The 16,132-nt window shown below is 35.2% G+C and overlaps 1 protein-coding gene across 1 annotated transcript; it reads right to left on the reverse strand.

The window, feature by feature from the left end:
• Positions 1–642: 642 nt before the first annotated feature.
• On the reverse strand, positions 643–8,685 carry LOC112506661 (casein kinase 1-like protein HD16). The gene is made up of 18 exons (XM_025110879.1): positions 8,455–8,685; positions 6,444–6,854; positions 5,919–6,044; positions 5,774–5,847; positions 5,519–5,588; positions 5,384–5,439; positions 5,232–5,303; positions 5,051–5,145; positions 4,880–4,946; positions 4,627–4,756; positions 3,947–4,165; positions 3,743–3,873; positions 2,401–2,575; positions 2,228–2,318; positions 1,829–1,986; positions 1,565–1,753; positions 1,393–1,478; positions 643–1,021 (listed from the first exon to the last, which is right to left on the reverse strand). Exons 2-17 carry the CDS (start codon positions 6,807–6,809, stop codon positions 1,419–1,421), a joined length of 2,079 nt encoding a protein of 692 aa, XP_024966647.1. The 5' UTR covers positions 6,810–6,854; positions 8,455–8,685; the 3' UTR covers positions 643–1,021; positions 1,393–1,418.
• Between the last annotated feature and the right edge of the window lie 7,447 nt (positions 8,686–16,132).

The following is a 16,132-nucleotide window of genomic DNA, read 5'->3' on the forward strand; positions in this document are numbered from 1 at the left end:
CTCACCTAAAAGCGCTTTGGTTTAATTGCATATAAATTGTTAGTTACATACCGCGATAATCATATAAGAGACCTCATCATCCCATACCAGATGGGTGAGTCATGAGTGATCGAGCATTTGATGATGATGCGGTGACGATCTAGACCATAACAGATGGGCGATCAGTGTACCGAACAGAGAAGGATCTAGAAAGGATATCAGGACTACGACATTCCAATCCCTGATCGAAATTCTGCGCGTAAGTATGCTCATCATAAGGAACTTGATGAACATGCACCGATGAGGATCTAACCATGAACCTCGTATTTTCTCTCTTCAGTTTCTTCCACAGCACTTTCCACACAGACTGCGACAAACCACTCGAACCAAGTTGGCCATAGGTGTGATCGGGTTTAACCGTTTTGCTGCACCATTTCTTGATGTCCATGGTTGGTGGTTTCATGATAATTGAATGTGGCATGCATATATGTATATAGTTATATACATAGATGATGGTCAGAATCGACAAGCAGGGCCAGGTAAAAGTCAACAAATCCTGGTGTGTTAGTCAAACATATTCTACTCTAGTTTCCTTATTCTATTTCAAGAAATTGCAAAGCAGCAACATGTTTTTGACATCAAACCAGATTGAAAACCGTTGAATAAAAAAACTGTGGGGGCTTTTTTGTTTTTAAGTAGCATTTAAAAAGAATCATCATCACACAACTTAAGGATATGTTTTAGAGTAATAATAATAATAAAAAAGAAGAAATAATAAAAATTCTGCAGCTGTTACATTCATTCAGTGTCAACAACTCTTACAAACAAAGGAGCTGCAGTTGTTGAGGTATTTCATGTATCGATCAGGTCAGATTCTTGACTATACACCATTTGGCTCCGACAACAAACATAGAGATAGATCCACCCGTCGCTCGGTTAGGGCAGCCCGACTAGATTCTGTACATAAAGTTAAATACGCTTCCGTAACAAAAGCAGCTCATCCTTTTCATTTCATTTCATTTCATTGCATTGCATGCCCACCTGTTCAAAAACCGTAAACAAACCATGTCAAATCAGTCCAACACATAATCTTCTCAAAACATTTTAATGAAGAACTTGATAAAACAAGAACTGTATAGAGATTACGTCTGCATACATCCATAGAATAGAATCCCCCTTTTTTCTGGCTTGAAAACATGGGGGTTTTCAAGAACTGAAATCTTATAAGTTGGACATCTTTATGAACATACCCGACAGTTACACATGCATATATATATATATATATGTGTGTGTGTGTGTGTGTGTGTGTGTAAATATATCTATGTACATCACAGCTTTAACAATTACAGCAAGAAATGATGAATATAACAAGATAAAATCTTTATTTCACAAAGACAGTTGAGAGAAACATACCGATAGAAGTTTATTTCTTGAGAATTTCAAGATACTGTTCTTCCATAACAGATAGATGCTATGTACAGATTCTTGGACCATTTCTCCTGTTGAGATACAAAAATAAAATAAATTGCTGTCTGCATTGTTAATTATTATGTTTTGGTTCGTAAATTCAAGAAAAGAAGAATACCTTGACATGGGTACTAGGAAAAGCAGATGTCCGAAGAGTTTCTTGAGTCACATCTTGTGATCTCTTTTTAGATGTACTGAGTATGAAAGCCGCTTGATCTTCAGTTGCCGCAGCAGCCGTAATCCGGTAGCCGTTTTCCCATCTTCTGTGAATCCCTTCACTAGGATACAGAAAATCGAGTTCAACCACCTGCAGATAAAGCCAAAAATACGTAAGTTTTGAGTCGAATTTTCGTATGAGAACAAGTAGTGGATGGAGTGATACCTGATTAGAGTAAGGTGCATCTCGAGACATCACAATGCCCCATCGACTACCTGCAGTCGTCATTGAGGTTACCAAAAAGCCTTCTTTCCATTTTTTGTTGATCCACTTGAAGGGGAAAACATCGCTCACTTTATATGATTGTTGTGAGTATGGCGTCCCTAGGAAGAGATCAAAAAGAGAGAAACCATCATCCACCGCTCGGGAATCATACAGTAAACCAAACCAAATTGACCCAGTAAATCCCACTCGGAAGTAGGGTACACAGACCTGACCTCTGCCCTAATAAGTAGAGCAGTTGTGCAAGAGTGTGAACAAACAGATAGCACAAGAAAATTGAGAAAAAATAACAAGTAGTAAGGAATGAAACAGTCACCAGAATAAATAAATAATAGAACTTACCCTTGGACATTACAACCAAGGCACTGCCGTTAGACGCACCAGCGAGTGATGTGATGTAATAATTCTTCTCCCATTGCTCCATAATCCATTCCTTCGATAGACAAAAACGACTTATAGATATGCTTACGCAAATAATATTATATGTTGTACTGTTGTAGCAGGAAAATCTTTACCTTGTGCAAGAAAACTGGGGACAGCTCGTAGACTTGTGAAGTGAAGCCTGTGCCGGCATCCATGACTATAGCCCACAAATTCGATGCAGAAGCAACACAACTAATATTTAAACCATCGTTCTTCCCTTTTTCTACATGCTGGTGGAGTCTTGAATCCATTACATTGTAGTAGTACCTGCGTGTTCGTATTTTTAACAAAAAAAAACGTTATTCAGTACCAAATAGAACCCAAACCATTCTAACAAGAACGAACTTTCACGGCCTCAATTTGATCATTTTAGTAATCTCTCACACAATGGATCCTTCCGGCCAAAGGGGACTACAACATTTGACTGATCACGTAGTTTTATGGAACAAAAGGTCTTGCATGCCCTCCAACAAGGATAAACCAAGAGAATCTTGCCATCAATAAGAAGTGGTCACTAAACCTTCATGGTTTTTTTTTCACTTCCATACTTGAATAGAAAAGCTTATCTATGATCTATCACATACTTAGATTCACACAATTGTATCAGTTTCTGGCGTACTTTTCCGCAAGCTTTCTTGTTCTCACACTTTTCACAAGCCTGGGGTCTTCTCTACCCCTTGGAGTAGAGGAAAGGTTTGAACACATCCCACCTCTTGGTGAGATATAATGGGCTCATTTGGTTTGGTTTACAATCATTCTTGATCATTGTTAGCCAAATTAATGAACTAAAATCGAGATTTGAGGAGTTTAATTAGTCAATAAAATGAAAGGTCATTGCTTTAACGTAAAACATGATTAACTGTTGTGCACTCGTATATGTGAGACCTCCCCTCAACCAAATAGAAAGGATATTGATAAATTAATGTAAGAATTGAAGTATGTACTTTAGGTATCACAAAGCATGAAAAATTGTAGTGTAATCGTTTTTGAAATTTGCTAATCAGAGAAACATTGCAATATTTATGGACATCCCAAAGTAGAAGTTATTGAAATTTCAGTATGTGACGAAGGATCGTGTGAGAATGGAAGTTACATTGAGAAGCGTAAGAAGGGATCTAGACCCTTGATCACTTTTAATTCAGCCCCACCCATGAATTGCAGTTATCACAGAAATTGATCTGGCGCATCTCTGTGCACCGTATTCGTGTTGATCTTCAATAGGATTGATCCAAGGGTGAGATCCCTTCTTACCCTTCTTATCATAACTTTCATTCTCACCGGAACCCAACCCTTTAATATGAAGGGGAGTAAACCAAATCAAAAGAACCAAGTATATCCCACCCCGAGGTGGATTATGGAGAGGATAAGATATATGCATACCTGACCTCTACTACAAAGAGTGTAAAAACTATTTTGACATTGTTTTTTTTGTACCTTTGTTTCATTGGCGTTCTTGAAGTGTAAATAGAAATCCATTGGGTGGCGGGAGTTCCTAGCCGAATTTTCTTCCTAGGCTGAGCATCATCTTCCAAATCAATAAGCAGCCTTCCTCTCTTTTGTCCCACCTATAACACACAAATATCCACTATTACTTCATGAAGCATCAAAAGAGCAAATTTGCAGTTGTAGAAATCATACCTTTAAGGCACCATCTATTCTGACTGGCCGCAAAGATGCACTTGAAACTAGGCAGTTTTCAAAGAGTCCAATAAGCTTCAAGTAGTTTGGTTCTTCATCGAATTTCATGTTGGTCACCGTTTCAAGGAATTGTTTAAAAGGGGATGGGCAAAGATAGCAAAGTAAATCGGGAGAAGTTGCCATCTTCTTTTTGCAAACAAGAAACCCTTTGTTTTCTCCCTACAGTTGAAGAATTGTTACAAGTTTTAAGCATTATATCAAAGGATAAATTTACAAAAATGAATATTTACATGACATTTTAACTTCAAATGCTTTTGCACATACCCTTCAATTTCTTCAATGAAAGTACGAAAATATTGAAACAATTAAATGGAACCCCAGAAAACTGTAAGCACCCAACTTTGAAGATTGCAACGATTAAAATCCACAAAATTAAAAGGAAACAACTTACGATTAAAATCCACAAAATTAAAAGGAAACAACTTTGGGTATCTTGAAATGATTCCCTTAAAACCCATGAAATGCAAAGCACCAAGCTTTATAAAATTACTCTTTCTAGAGCAAATCTCAATTCTAATTGATAAAGATATGTTAGAAAATAACGAAAATAAAGATCAAATTCCCTAAAAAAGAAACAAATTAGAAGTTCGAAAGTTGATAAATTTTAGAAACAAACTCACAATGAACCCTTGCCATGGAAGCTTTCCTCTGAGGAGAAATATTAAGGTATATGCCAAAGACTCAAGGTCATCCCTTCTGCTTCCCGTCCTCCCTAAATGGGCATGCACGCTTGCATAACGTACTGTGCCCCTGTCAGGAGAAAACATGAAACATATAGAAGAAATATAAATGAAGTTAAGCCAAGAAAACACAATGATGACATTTAAAACCACAAATATCATCCAAGAATGCTTCAAGTGGAACAAATATTACCTGAAAACGTCAGGCTTTTGGTCATAATCAACATGATTACCGGAAGATGTGTCCCTCCATTTTGAAGCTAAAGAAATAAGGATATCAAGTCGTCAGAACTTTATTTATGATGTGTTGAACTTGAACATTATAGATATCCCGAGCCTAAAATAGTATCGGAGAAATACTTACCTAAACCAAGATCAACCAAATACAACTTCTTCTCATTAGGTGTCCCAGGCTGACCGAGCAAAAAGTTTTCAGGCTTTACATCTCCATGAACAAAACTGAGAATTGGAAAAAGATTTGCGTTCACATGTTGATAATAGAAACTGAAGTACTTATCTAAGATCAAAATTTTTTGAGTGGGTACCCTCTTAAGTGAAGCTGCTCTAGTATCGATAACGCTTCCACTGCTATACAGGCAACCATTTCTTCAGAGAGACTGTACAAAAGAACAAATTTTAAACTTACATACAACTTTAGGGGGGAAAAACTTCAATAAGATATTAATTATTCACTTACATTTGGTTGCTAGAGTTCCAAACATCCCATAAACTCGGTCCTAGTTTGTCCATAACCTAGACCAAAAACAAAGATCACAATAAGCACCAATGAATCACAACCACAAAGAACAATGAAGAGAGGTGGAGAACTCACAAGGATATAATAGTCTCCTTGACGGCCTTTGTGATGGACCATCGGAACTCCGTAACACCCATTGAGGGTACTTCAAGCAAAAAGATTCAAAAACCAATTAGCATTTAGAATGCATTTTATGTATGTCATAACAAATTATAACATTGTTGGGGGTTTTCCCGGCTGTTATCTTCAAGCCCATGAGATCAAGGTACACGCAAGCTAGCCCGAACACCCACGGTTACCAGAAAGAGAACAAATATCAACACTGCTCACCTGTATACTTGCCACTCATAAGGAGGACCATAACTACATCCCTTGCCATTTCGATGCTCCAACTTTAAAGCAACCTGCATTCCAATATCCCAATAAAATCAAGCATTCACATACCAATGAGATGATATTTGTAAAAAGAACATACCTCAAGTGCATCGGGGCCTGTGTTTCCTGAGCCACCAGTCACCCTTCTCCCTACGTAAACTTGACCAAATCCTCCTTTGCCGAGTTTTCTTTCCAACTTGTATGAAGGGGAATTTCCAACTTGAACCTGAAAGTGAAAATTATGTAAGGATCTTGAATATAACTACAAGGACCTTGCTCTTAAAATCCAAAAAGTTTTACTGTTTTTATGTTTATTTTCCTAGCTCACATCAAGCAATAGTATCTTGATTTTTATATGTCAGTGAACCTTGAATTGTATAAGATTTGTTTCAAGATTTCAAAAAGCAAAAGATTATAGATCTAATCAAAGGATATAATTAAATTAAGTAAGCAAACAATAGGAACACTCAAAGTGGTAGGACATTTCCCCCAAAGCAGAAAATATGGACAATCCATATTGATCATCAAAGTCCTTGTTCGTAATCAATAGTGATAATAACAAGACGCATAAAGAAATACAAATATGAAGTCATTAATGTTTGCTAAAATCAGATGGAAATAATACCCTTTCAGGAAGTGGGCTCGTGCTTCCTTCATCCTCTGCATCGGCAGCCAATTTTTCCGCACTTTTACCAACAACTAATGGATTACAAACTCCAACATCCAAATTCAAGGGCGCACGACCAACTCCAGCACCAAATATCTCAGGATTTTTATCTTGATCTGTTGGTCGACTCCCTCGTCCTCTGCCAGCTGGTCTCGGCATTGGATAGGGATACCCTGGGACAGCCGGACCGGCGGCAGGTGATTTCAATGCCTGAGCTTTGCCACGCCGGGTCCCACGACGAGGAGTTGGGGCTAAAAGAGCGGCATTATCCTCAACATTATTAGCTTTCTTAGCTTGGCGAACTCCACGTCTCAAATCCGGCATCTTCTTCCATGCACAAAGATCCTCCGACCTCTACAGACGATATACCTATAAACCACCATAAAAATTTCAAGAAATCACCTTGATATGTGCACAATTGCAGAAAAATACCATAACTTTTTAATACACATAAGCATTACCCAACCAAAAATCTTTTGGCTTTTTTACTCACACGTCCCATAAATTAATTCGACAATAAGTTATGATCTTGTTCTGCATTGTACCATATATTCTTATCATCAATTTGCAATAACACCTCATCTAAGATTTTCATTAGTGCCTCAAGAGAAGCGAAGGCGCTAGGATGCTTTGAATAAATCCATAAGATGAAACTCTTGGCCCTAAAAATATCTTCTTCTCATTATCTTGAATCTATACGTAATTCTTTTTCTCTATGAAGCTTCAATCAGTGGTATCTTATTACTCTATTTCTTGTGTAATGTTGTGTTTCAATATTTTAACCTCGTCATAAGACTATTCCCTAAAATAGAGTATATTTCCCTTTTTGGGAATGCATACAATCTTGAAAATGTAGACTATATTGATTCAAAAAAGGAAGCACACAAAACAGAATAAAGTACTATGAATGAAATTTGTATATAGAACCTAAAGATACGTAATTAAACAAATGTAAATATTCATTAATACTACTTTATCAGAAAAAATCATGTACGTTCGTTTTCAGAAATTCCTATTTGGGCTAATTTCTTATTCATACTCCAATTACAAACTTAAAACCATGACCCAAGCACAAAAACAAACACAAATCTTGAGATGATTTTAGATGTGGTGACTCCATTTGGCTAATCGTGTAGTTTAGTGAATTGAAACAATACAAACAAAGCACCAACGAATGAATGAAAATACTGTACATGGTAAATGTTACAATCCATAAGCAAAACATGGATCAGATCATCATATAACAAGCAGAAACTCATCCAGAAAACATGTTATTATAACAAGTGATTGACTATTGCTAACCAGCATACTAGGCTTCTACTGCAAAGCAATGCCATTCTCACAAGAATGCAAATAGAAACACTACACTTTGCAAGAGGTTTTACAGAAAAAATGCCAACCACTATTATTCTTGTGAAATTTAAAGTTCAACAACTCATCCAAAGTTATTCATTCTTGTAAACTATAGCATTTACAGCATTACCACACAATTGATGGTCAGTTTGCAACGAAAAGCATAGTCAGACGATCAGAATGTCAATCACTAGGAACAATTACTGATCTTCAATCTGCTAAAATCACAGTATCTTTGATATAACCAAATTCAATTTGAATTTACTTAGTTATCAGGAAAAAAATCAGAAAAGCAATTTCTTTTTTTGTTATAATGATCTAATGAATCACACACAAGAACAAACCAAATTTTGCTATCTATCAGTTGTAAGATCACTTGTGAATACAATCTACAAACTCAAATAATCAAGAAGAGATCAATTTGATACAACATCAACAATGATCGTCAAACAACACAAACATTTCATAACGAAAAGATCAAAAAACCCATTCAGATACCCAAAAGAAACAAGAAAAAACATAGATAATAAATGCATAAATGTCAGATTTAAACAGGCACAGACAGTACAATCTAAAAAAGCAAAAGATAATCTAAAATTTGAGAAAAAGATTATACCTTGGAGTAAATAACCAAGTGCCCAGATGATTGATTGATAAGGGTTTCTTAAGATTGAATCGAAGAGATTGAAATCTCGATCAAAGATATGTTTGGATTTCTAAATTCCATGGGATGAGTCTAGGAGAGAGAGGAGGTCGGTAAGTCGATGGGGGTTTGCGGTCGAGGTGTGTGTTGTGTGAGGGATATGGCGCATGGAAAGACGGTGTAAGGTACGTATGGGCGTACGATAGCAACGTCTCTCTCTATTACACCGTGGTTGTTTGTGTTTATCAATGGCTATGTGCTGGTGCGGATTCACCCTTAGATTTAATGGGGCCTTGTTAATGGCAAATGGGCTCCTCTTCCTCATGCTCTAGCTCTTCTCTGGGCTCTTTCTTTTTCCATTTTTTATTTCTTCTTTAAAACTTGACCTAATCCGACATCTCCAATTATATATATACTAGTTGTTTACCCGTACAATACGGCGGGATTTAAAAGATTTATTGAGATTTATTCAATTTTGAAACATCAAATTATTTCAAGATGTCATAAGCCTACAACATTTGTAGCAAAATTAGATTCAAATAACCATCCATGTGAAATKCTAGTATTAGTAGCTTCTGCAATCATCTGTAAAAGAAAATCTTTTATGTGGAATGTGTATAATATTAAACATTTTAATTGTAATTATATGTGTAAGGAATAAGATTAACAGTGACCATCCGATCCCATTGAACGATAAATCTTATCAACAATCCTTTCTAAGGCAATGTATCCAAAATTCCAAAATAAGTTACAAGGATTGAAGGTATGGAATTTTAAATAAACTTTTTGGGTCATTCCTAATCCTCTGGGAATTTTTACTCAAAATGATTAACAATTACAAGATCATACAAGACCAAATTTTACAAAAAGAATGTGTCAACATCGTCATTAAACAAAATGAGGAATATGTTTTGAATGAGATTTAACTCGACATCCTAATATATCTTTCAAAACCCAACACAAAATGAGACTTAATTCAACATTAGTGACATGTATTAATTCGACACAACACCCAACTTTCTTCAGCAAATTCTTTATTGCCACCATAATCCTAGCCGAACTTAAGTTATCACTCTTCAACAAATTCTTCCAGCCTCCAGTTATAATCATTTATTGCCACCATAATCATCTGCTACAAGTGTTATTTTTAAAGATTTTCTTGATTCATATAGCTTTACCTCTGCGCCTCGGATTCTCGTTCTCTACGATAAACAAATACCATATTGAACACCACTCTTCTAACCGTTCTGGTCTTTCTCCTCCTTTTAATCGAACCTGTCTTCTTTTCCTTCTTATCTGCAGGTTGTGAAGTGGGTACATTCTAAATCCAAAATACTGGCACCAATGTTGCTAAAAACTATATCATGATTCCCAAAGGAAGGTTCGAGTAATCAGCTGATGTTATTCTAAGAAAATACGCAATTCCGACTCCCAAATATCCATTACAAATTGACGATAAACACAGGGCCGAGACCAAGAAAGACATCAGCGATCTGTCACAACCTGCAAGGGCTAAACTTGCGAAAAGGACTTGAAAAAGCAAGAATAATAAAAATGATCAATCTCACTCTCATAGGCTGTTAAAAAAGAGACCCTAGTTTAATAATATCGGGTAAAATGAACCTACCATGCACGATCAGAGTTGTATTCCATCTCTAACCGCATACTCTCAATTATCTCTGTATTGTGAAACTTCTCCTTTTCAAAATCTTCATTTTGCACCACAACAAAATTAGAAAAGGTCAAACAAAGAGAGCACATTTGTCCCCAAGATAAAATGCCAGATGCTTACTCTATTCGGGAATGGAAAACAAGAAAGAAAAGAAAGTGTGATTTTACCTCATAGGGTAGTGGATTTTTCACAGAGAGTGGTTGCTGAGACCTTCCACCAGATCTTGAACTTGAAGATCTAACTGACCCAGATACCCTTACTAGGACTGGCGATGATGCCACACTGTCCTAGGGAGAAGCAGCATGCCCTGTTGGAGTTCTGATAGTAGTCAGTACAAGCAACCAATAGTAGAAAGCATAATATCATAAGTATGCAACTCAGACCGACAAAAAAGAAGATTGATGCTAGAAAGAAAAGCCTGAAAAGATTGTAGTAATGTGTTTCTGTTTGTTGTTTTCTTGTGGTTGAATTTGTTGAATTAGGGACCTGATTGATGACTCAAAACTCAGCTCTTGATATGTTATTTCCAATGATGTTATTATTTCCAATGATGTCTATTCATAAAAATCCATCTTTTTCATGAAAAACATCTCCATCTTTTATTATTATCATCCTTAAAGAAACAGACCCTATGTTCCTATTGATTTATGTCCAATCTTGAAACATTATGGGAACAATCAAAAGGCCCAAATTGAATCTGTTTCTACATTTTAACTTGGACTATGGAGTTTGCTTGTTATTTCAATCTTTCTGCCAATCCTTGCCCAATACAAGCAGTTACTCTCCTTTTCAACTCTTTCCTGTATAAAAGACCATTGGTCAAATTTTGGCCATCAAGAAACAACTACTATTGATCCTACAGTATCCGTGTTACTGGTAGAGTATATTATTTAAAGAGAACAACTATTAATTTATACAGTTGGCTTACATCGTCAGATGTCAATCGAGATATGAAGATGAGATCAGCCCTTTGTTTTCTTCTACTCTTCGTAGAAGGTAAGGCATGATCTCGTCAAACAGGTCGGAATGGCAAGTACTTGCTCAAGCTAAACCTTGCGTTTCTCAGTCCGTAACTCATAGCATCCGCCATTCCATAAAGTGACGCAAACTCCAGTTTATCGCTATCTTTCCCGATTCCCAAATCACGGGCCTTTTGGGCAGCCAGTTTTCCTGTATGGATTCATACAAAACGAAAGTCAGGCTGAAGCTATTTCACATTGAAATCTTGAACGTTGTCTCAAGAAATACCTCGTTTTCTTTTGTCCCTTGTTGTACATTATTGCAGCCGAATATGTGAAGTAATCAAGGCCCGGTGGGATAGAAGTATCCTTGGCATCTATAACTACGGGCGCGTTGCTTTCAAAGGCTTTATTACATATACTGATTACTCTTAGGTGGGCTAATTCAAGATCATGTTATTGGTCTGGTGTCAAAGGGGATGGTTGTTCTAATGTGTGGTATAAAGGGCTGCAACCCGCAAATATGGGCAGAGACTTTAGCTTCCATGAAAGTACAAATGAAGATGAATTCTTGAACTCCTATCTAAGAAGATCACTCACCCTCTATAGCAATGAGATCAAGCAAAACTAACATGTTCATAACATTAACATGTTCATAGCTCCAATTCATATTTTTAGTATATATCAAACAAGAAAGATTCATCAGATAAATTTCAAACAAAGAAAAGGTTTAAATCATAAAAAAAATGGGTTTCAAATCGCTTTGTAATAGCTATAAATCAAAACATTCCAAGAAACAAACAAGAATATTCCAAGAAACTTCAAGAAACCAATTCAAGAAAATGAAATGAAATACAGGGTCGATTTTAAAGGATTTAGAATATGGGTTTATCATATTTCTAAATCAGAACTCAAACATGAAATGGGGTTTTGGAAATCACAAACCAAAGAATGATCTATGGATTGAAAGAAGAAAGAATCTAATCTAGGAAGAACTTTTTATAACTTTAACACTTTCTATATGACTTTCCCAACGGGTAGTAGACAAAGATTTCAAAGTCAAATCATCAATAAACTCAAGTAAAACATTTCATCGCTTGGTAGAATTAGCAAACACATTGTATATTGTTTGACATGTTCCAAAAAAAGTTTTTGCTTTATGACAAGAATTTGCCATATCACATAAAACTAAGTTAAGACTATGGCAACCACATGGCATATAAAATGTTCTAGCATTTACATCAAGCAATCTTTTTTGAACACCTTGGTGTTTTCCTTTCATATTAGATCCATTATCATAACCTTGTCCTCGCACACAATTAATGTCTAAATCTAGAGATTTTAAAACATCTTGTAACACATTGAAGAGACCTAAACCAGATGTATCCTCTACAACCAAAAATTCTAATAAGAACTCTTCTACATTTATGGGAGCACACGACATATCAACACATCTTATAATCAAAGTCATTTGTTCCTTGTGACTTGCATCAGGAGTGCAATCAAGAATTACGGAAAAATACTTTTCCTCTTTGATTTTTTTAATAATCACACTCTTAACTCCAGATGCCAACACTTGAATCAGTTCATTTTGAATTTTATGGCTAAGATAATGATAATGAGTTTCTTTGTTTTTAATTAGCCGAAAATGTTGTTTCATGATAGGATCAAACTCCGCAATCATTTGAAATATACCCAAAAAATTCCCATTAGAATTTTGATAAATTTTTTCATTTGATCCACGAAAAGCCAAATTATATTGTGCTAGACACTTCACAACAACAATTATTCTAATCAAAACTTATTTCCAATGATTTGTATCTTTCTTAATCAATTCTTGTAATTATGCGAATGATGCACAATTTTTTTCGTATCCCAATAACAAAAAAACCTGACTTGAATGATCAATTGTTTGATTTTTATTCAATCTCACTCGCAACTCAGTCCAAGTTCTCAAGTTGATCATATGCTCAGAACTATTTTCATGCAAACTTAATGTTTCACCTAAATGCCTACAATCATTTATCCCTTCGGTAGCTAATTGACTTTTAGACCAAGCAGTTTTGATTATCTTACAACAAAAACAAAAAACTTTATCCAACTCTTTTGAATAAACCAACCATTTTCTATCATAAGAATCACCATTTCGTAATTTACGGACGTAATGTTCACAAGAAAAATGTCTACATACTTTATCATTTGGAAAGTTGATGTTGGTTTCCCTTATAAGACCTTTTTCAGCAAGCAAATCTTTCATTTTTTAATCTAAATCATCCCAAACCCTTGGATCAAAAATATTCAAAGTAACTTCATCATTACATGGATTTTCATCGTCCCCAACTTCATTAGTACACAGATTTTCAATATTTTCAACAAAATTATTGGGATTTTCAGAAACATTTTCAGTGGATTTTCATAAACATTCTCAGTGGGATTTTCAATAACATTTTCAGTGGGATTTTCAAAAACATTTCCAATGGGATTTTCAGACACATTTTCATGCCTAACAAAATATCGATTTAACGATCCCTGTAAAGATTGGGCAATTTCTTGTTGTATTTTCTTTCTTTTTCTATTTTGCGCACCTGATAGTTGTGATATAGGAAACATGTCTAATATCTTATGAAAATCAAGCAACAAATACCCAAGCAATAGTCAAGCAACAAGCATAGAATGATAAAACCTGGATTAAGCTCGTGCTTCCTTTCCAACTTGAAGACTTGTTCTTGAAGACTTGGCCCTGCTTCCAATCCAAACTCGTTCAACAATTCCAACTTGGCAACTTCAGAGTTCCAAATTCCAAAATCCAAGCCTCCAATTAACTGTATCTACTATCTAGATTTCAAATTTGAAGAATGAATTGAAGGATTGAGATTTGAGAAACAAATCATTAATCATTAAATCAAACAATTTGGTACATATGCTCAAACATCTAATCTATTAGAAACTTAGAATCATAGAATGTGGGACATTGAGACTTCGAGACTTGACATTTGAGACAGTGAGACTTCGAGACTCTCGAGTATACTTGTATATATAGTGGAGAGTAGGAGACTTACTAGTTACCATGGTCCCTGTTGAGCAGATGGCAATCGGCACTCGGTAGACGGACCAGTCCAGTACCCAGTAGCCAATCGTCACGTCGACTCCTCGATTCAAGGTCATGGACACAGTCGTTGCCCTTGCCTTGCCCGTTAGAGAAGTAACATTTATTGTTAATCATCTTCCCCTAATCCCCTGCGGCTATGCCTCTAGAATCAGAACGTCGTCACTCGTTCTGCAAAATCAAAAAAATCGAATGGCGAACAGGAACAGCAAGCGCAAGGCTGAACCATGGCATGAAATGAGGGGCGTCCAATGCTCCAATTCAATCTTGGGTTTGGGTTAGGGATTGTTTACAATTAAATTTTAAAGCCTAAGTCTTTAATTTTTAAATCCAAAGGGTTAAAAGGCCCAAAAATGAAAACTAATACTATAGTCCATATAAAAATTTGATGCCCCTTTGGGCTTTGATGCTCTGTGCGACCGCACGGGCTGCACGTGCCTAGGGCCGGGCCGGGCCTGGTGCCCGCACGCCGGCCCGATAGTTCGTGTGGTTTGGCCACCCCACGAACACTACTTGAATTGATGGGTTTTGTTTAAATGATGTTTTAAAAATAAGAATTGTGAAACGTCTTGATTTTATATGAATTCGGTTTAATTGATTTTTAAGTCTTCCACTTTATTATCGATGTTACGTATGATTATTTAAGGTTTATATTACAGTCTGTTCACTGAGCCCCATGCTCAACCGTGTTCTTGTTTTCTGACACGGAAGGTTCCAAGTGATACTGATAGGGACGAGACTTGAGATCGAGCGTTTGACTTTTTGGAGTTGGTAAACTCGTTTGTAGATGTATAATATTCTAAGGTTATAAATAATTGTTAGAATGTAATATTTTGGATTGTAAAACATGTTTTAAAAGCTAATCTACATTGGAGTTTATTAGTAGCTCTGAAATGTTTATGTCTTTCAACTAAGTCATGTTAGTGACATCGTCCGTTCTGGAACATGGGGACAGGGAATGTTACATAAAGGAAAAGAAATGATGAAAAATAAAGTTTTTTATTTGTGTTTTTGATAGAGAAGAGAAAGGATGTAAAAATAATGAAATAAAAATAAATTTTGATATAGTTTTTTTTTTCCTTTCATTTCCTTTCATTTCCCTTTCCCTGAAAAAATCTCCAAGAATAAAATATTTCCCCCTCCATTACTTTCCTCTCTTCCCTACATAAAAGAAGACTCAATATAACATAATGTTAGGTTTAAAACAAACTTTTATGGAATCATCAATCTTATAAATAAAAAAATTTATGTTGATAATAGTTTGAGATCTTATTCTTCTTTTAGATATAGAAGAATACTTAAGATTTATGCACTCAATGTTAGATAATAAAGAGTTTTGTTATTCTAAATATGGGTTAAATACATGAAATAGCAACCTACTTTCATAAATTTTCTTATTATATCATTGTACTTTTATTTTTCTTATTACAACAATGTACTTTCAAATTATTTTTCATTAAGACATCGCACTTTAAAAAATCTACCCATTATAGCAATGGGTAACCTGTTACCTTTTAAATCGGTTAACCTTTTTCTTTTTGTATGACTTTAATCAGGTGATGTGGATGACATATCATTTTGATGACTTAATTAAAATAAAAATAAAAATCTATTTTAAATTATTATTAGTGATTTTCACTTTTCATTACTATGATTTAAAAAAACATTTATTTTTTTGACTTTTTCTTATTAAGTTGCATGCAAATTAAATATTATAGAGTAAAATGTTTCTTAAATAAATATGCTACATTATTTTCGAGATACATTTTGTTTTAAAAAAATACATATCTTTTAAAGTTCTCTCTATATGTTAACGAAATAAATTATATTCTACAATCTTTTAATATTGTTATATCAATAAATAATTCAAAAAAATCTAATTAATTTAATATATTTATACATCAAGTAAAAGTT

This window comes from Cynara cardunculus, assembly GCF_001531365.2.
Source record: "Cynara cardunculus var. scolymus isolate 2C chromosome LG 2, CcrdV1, whole genome shotgun sequence".
Lineage (NCBI taxonomy): Eukaryota > Viridiplantae > Streptophyta > Magnoliopsida > Asterales > Asteraceae > Cynara > Cynara cardunculus.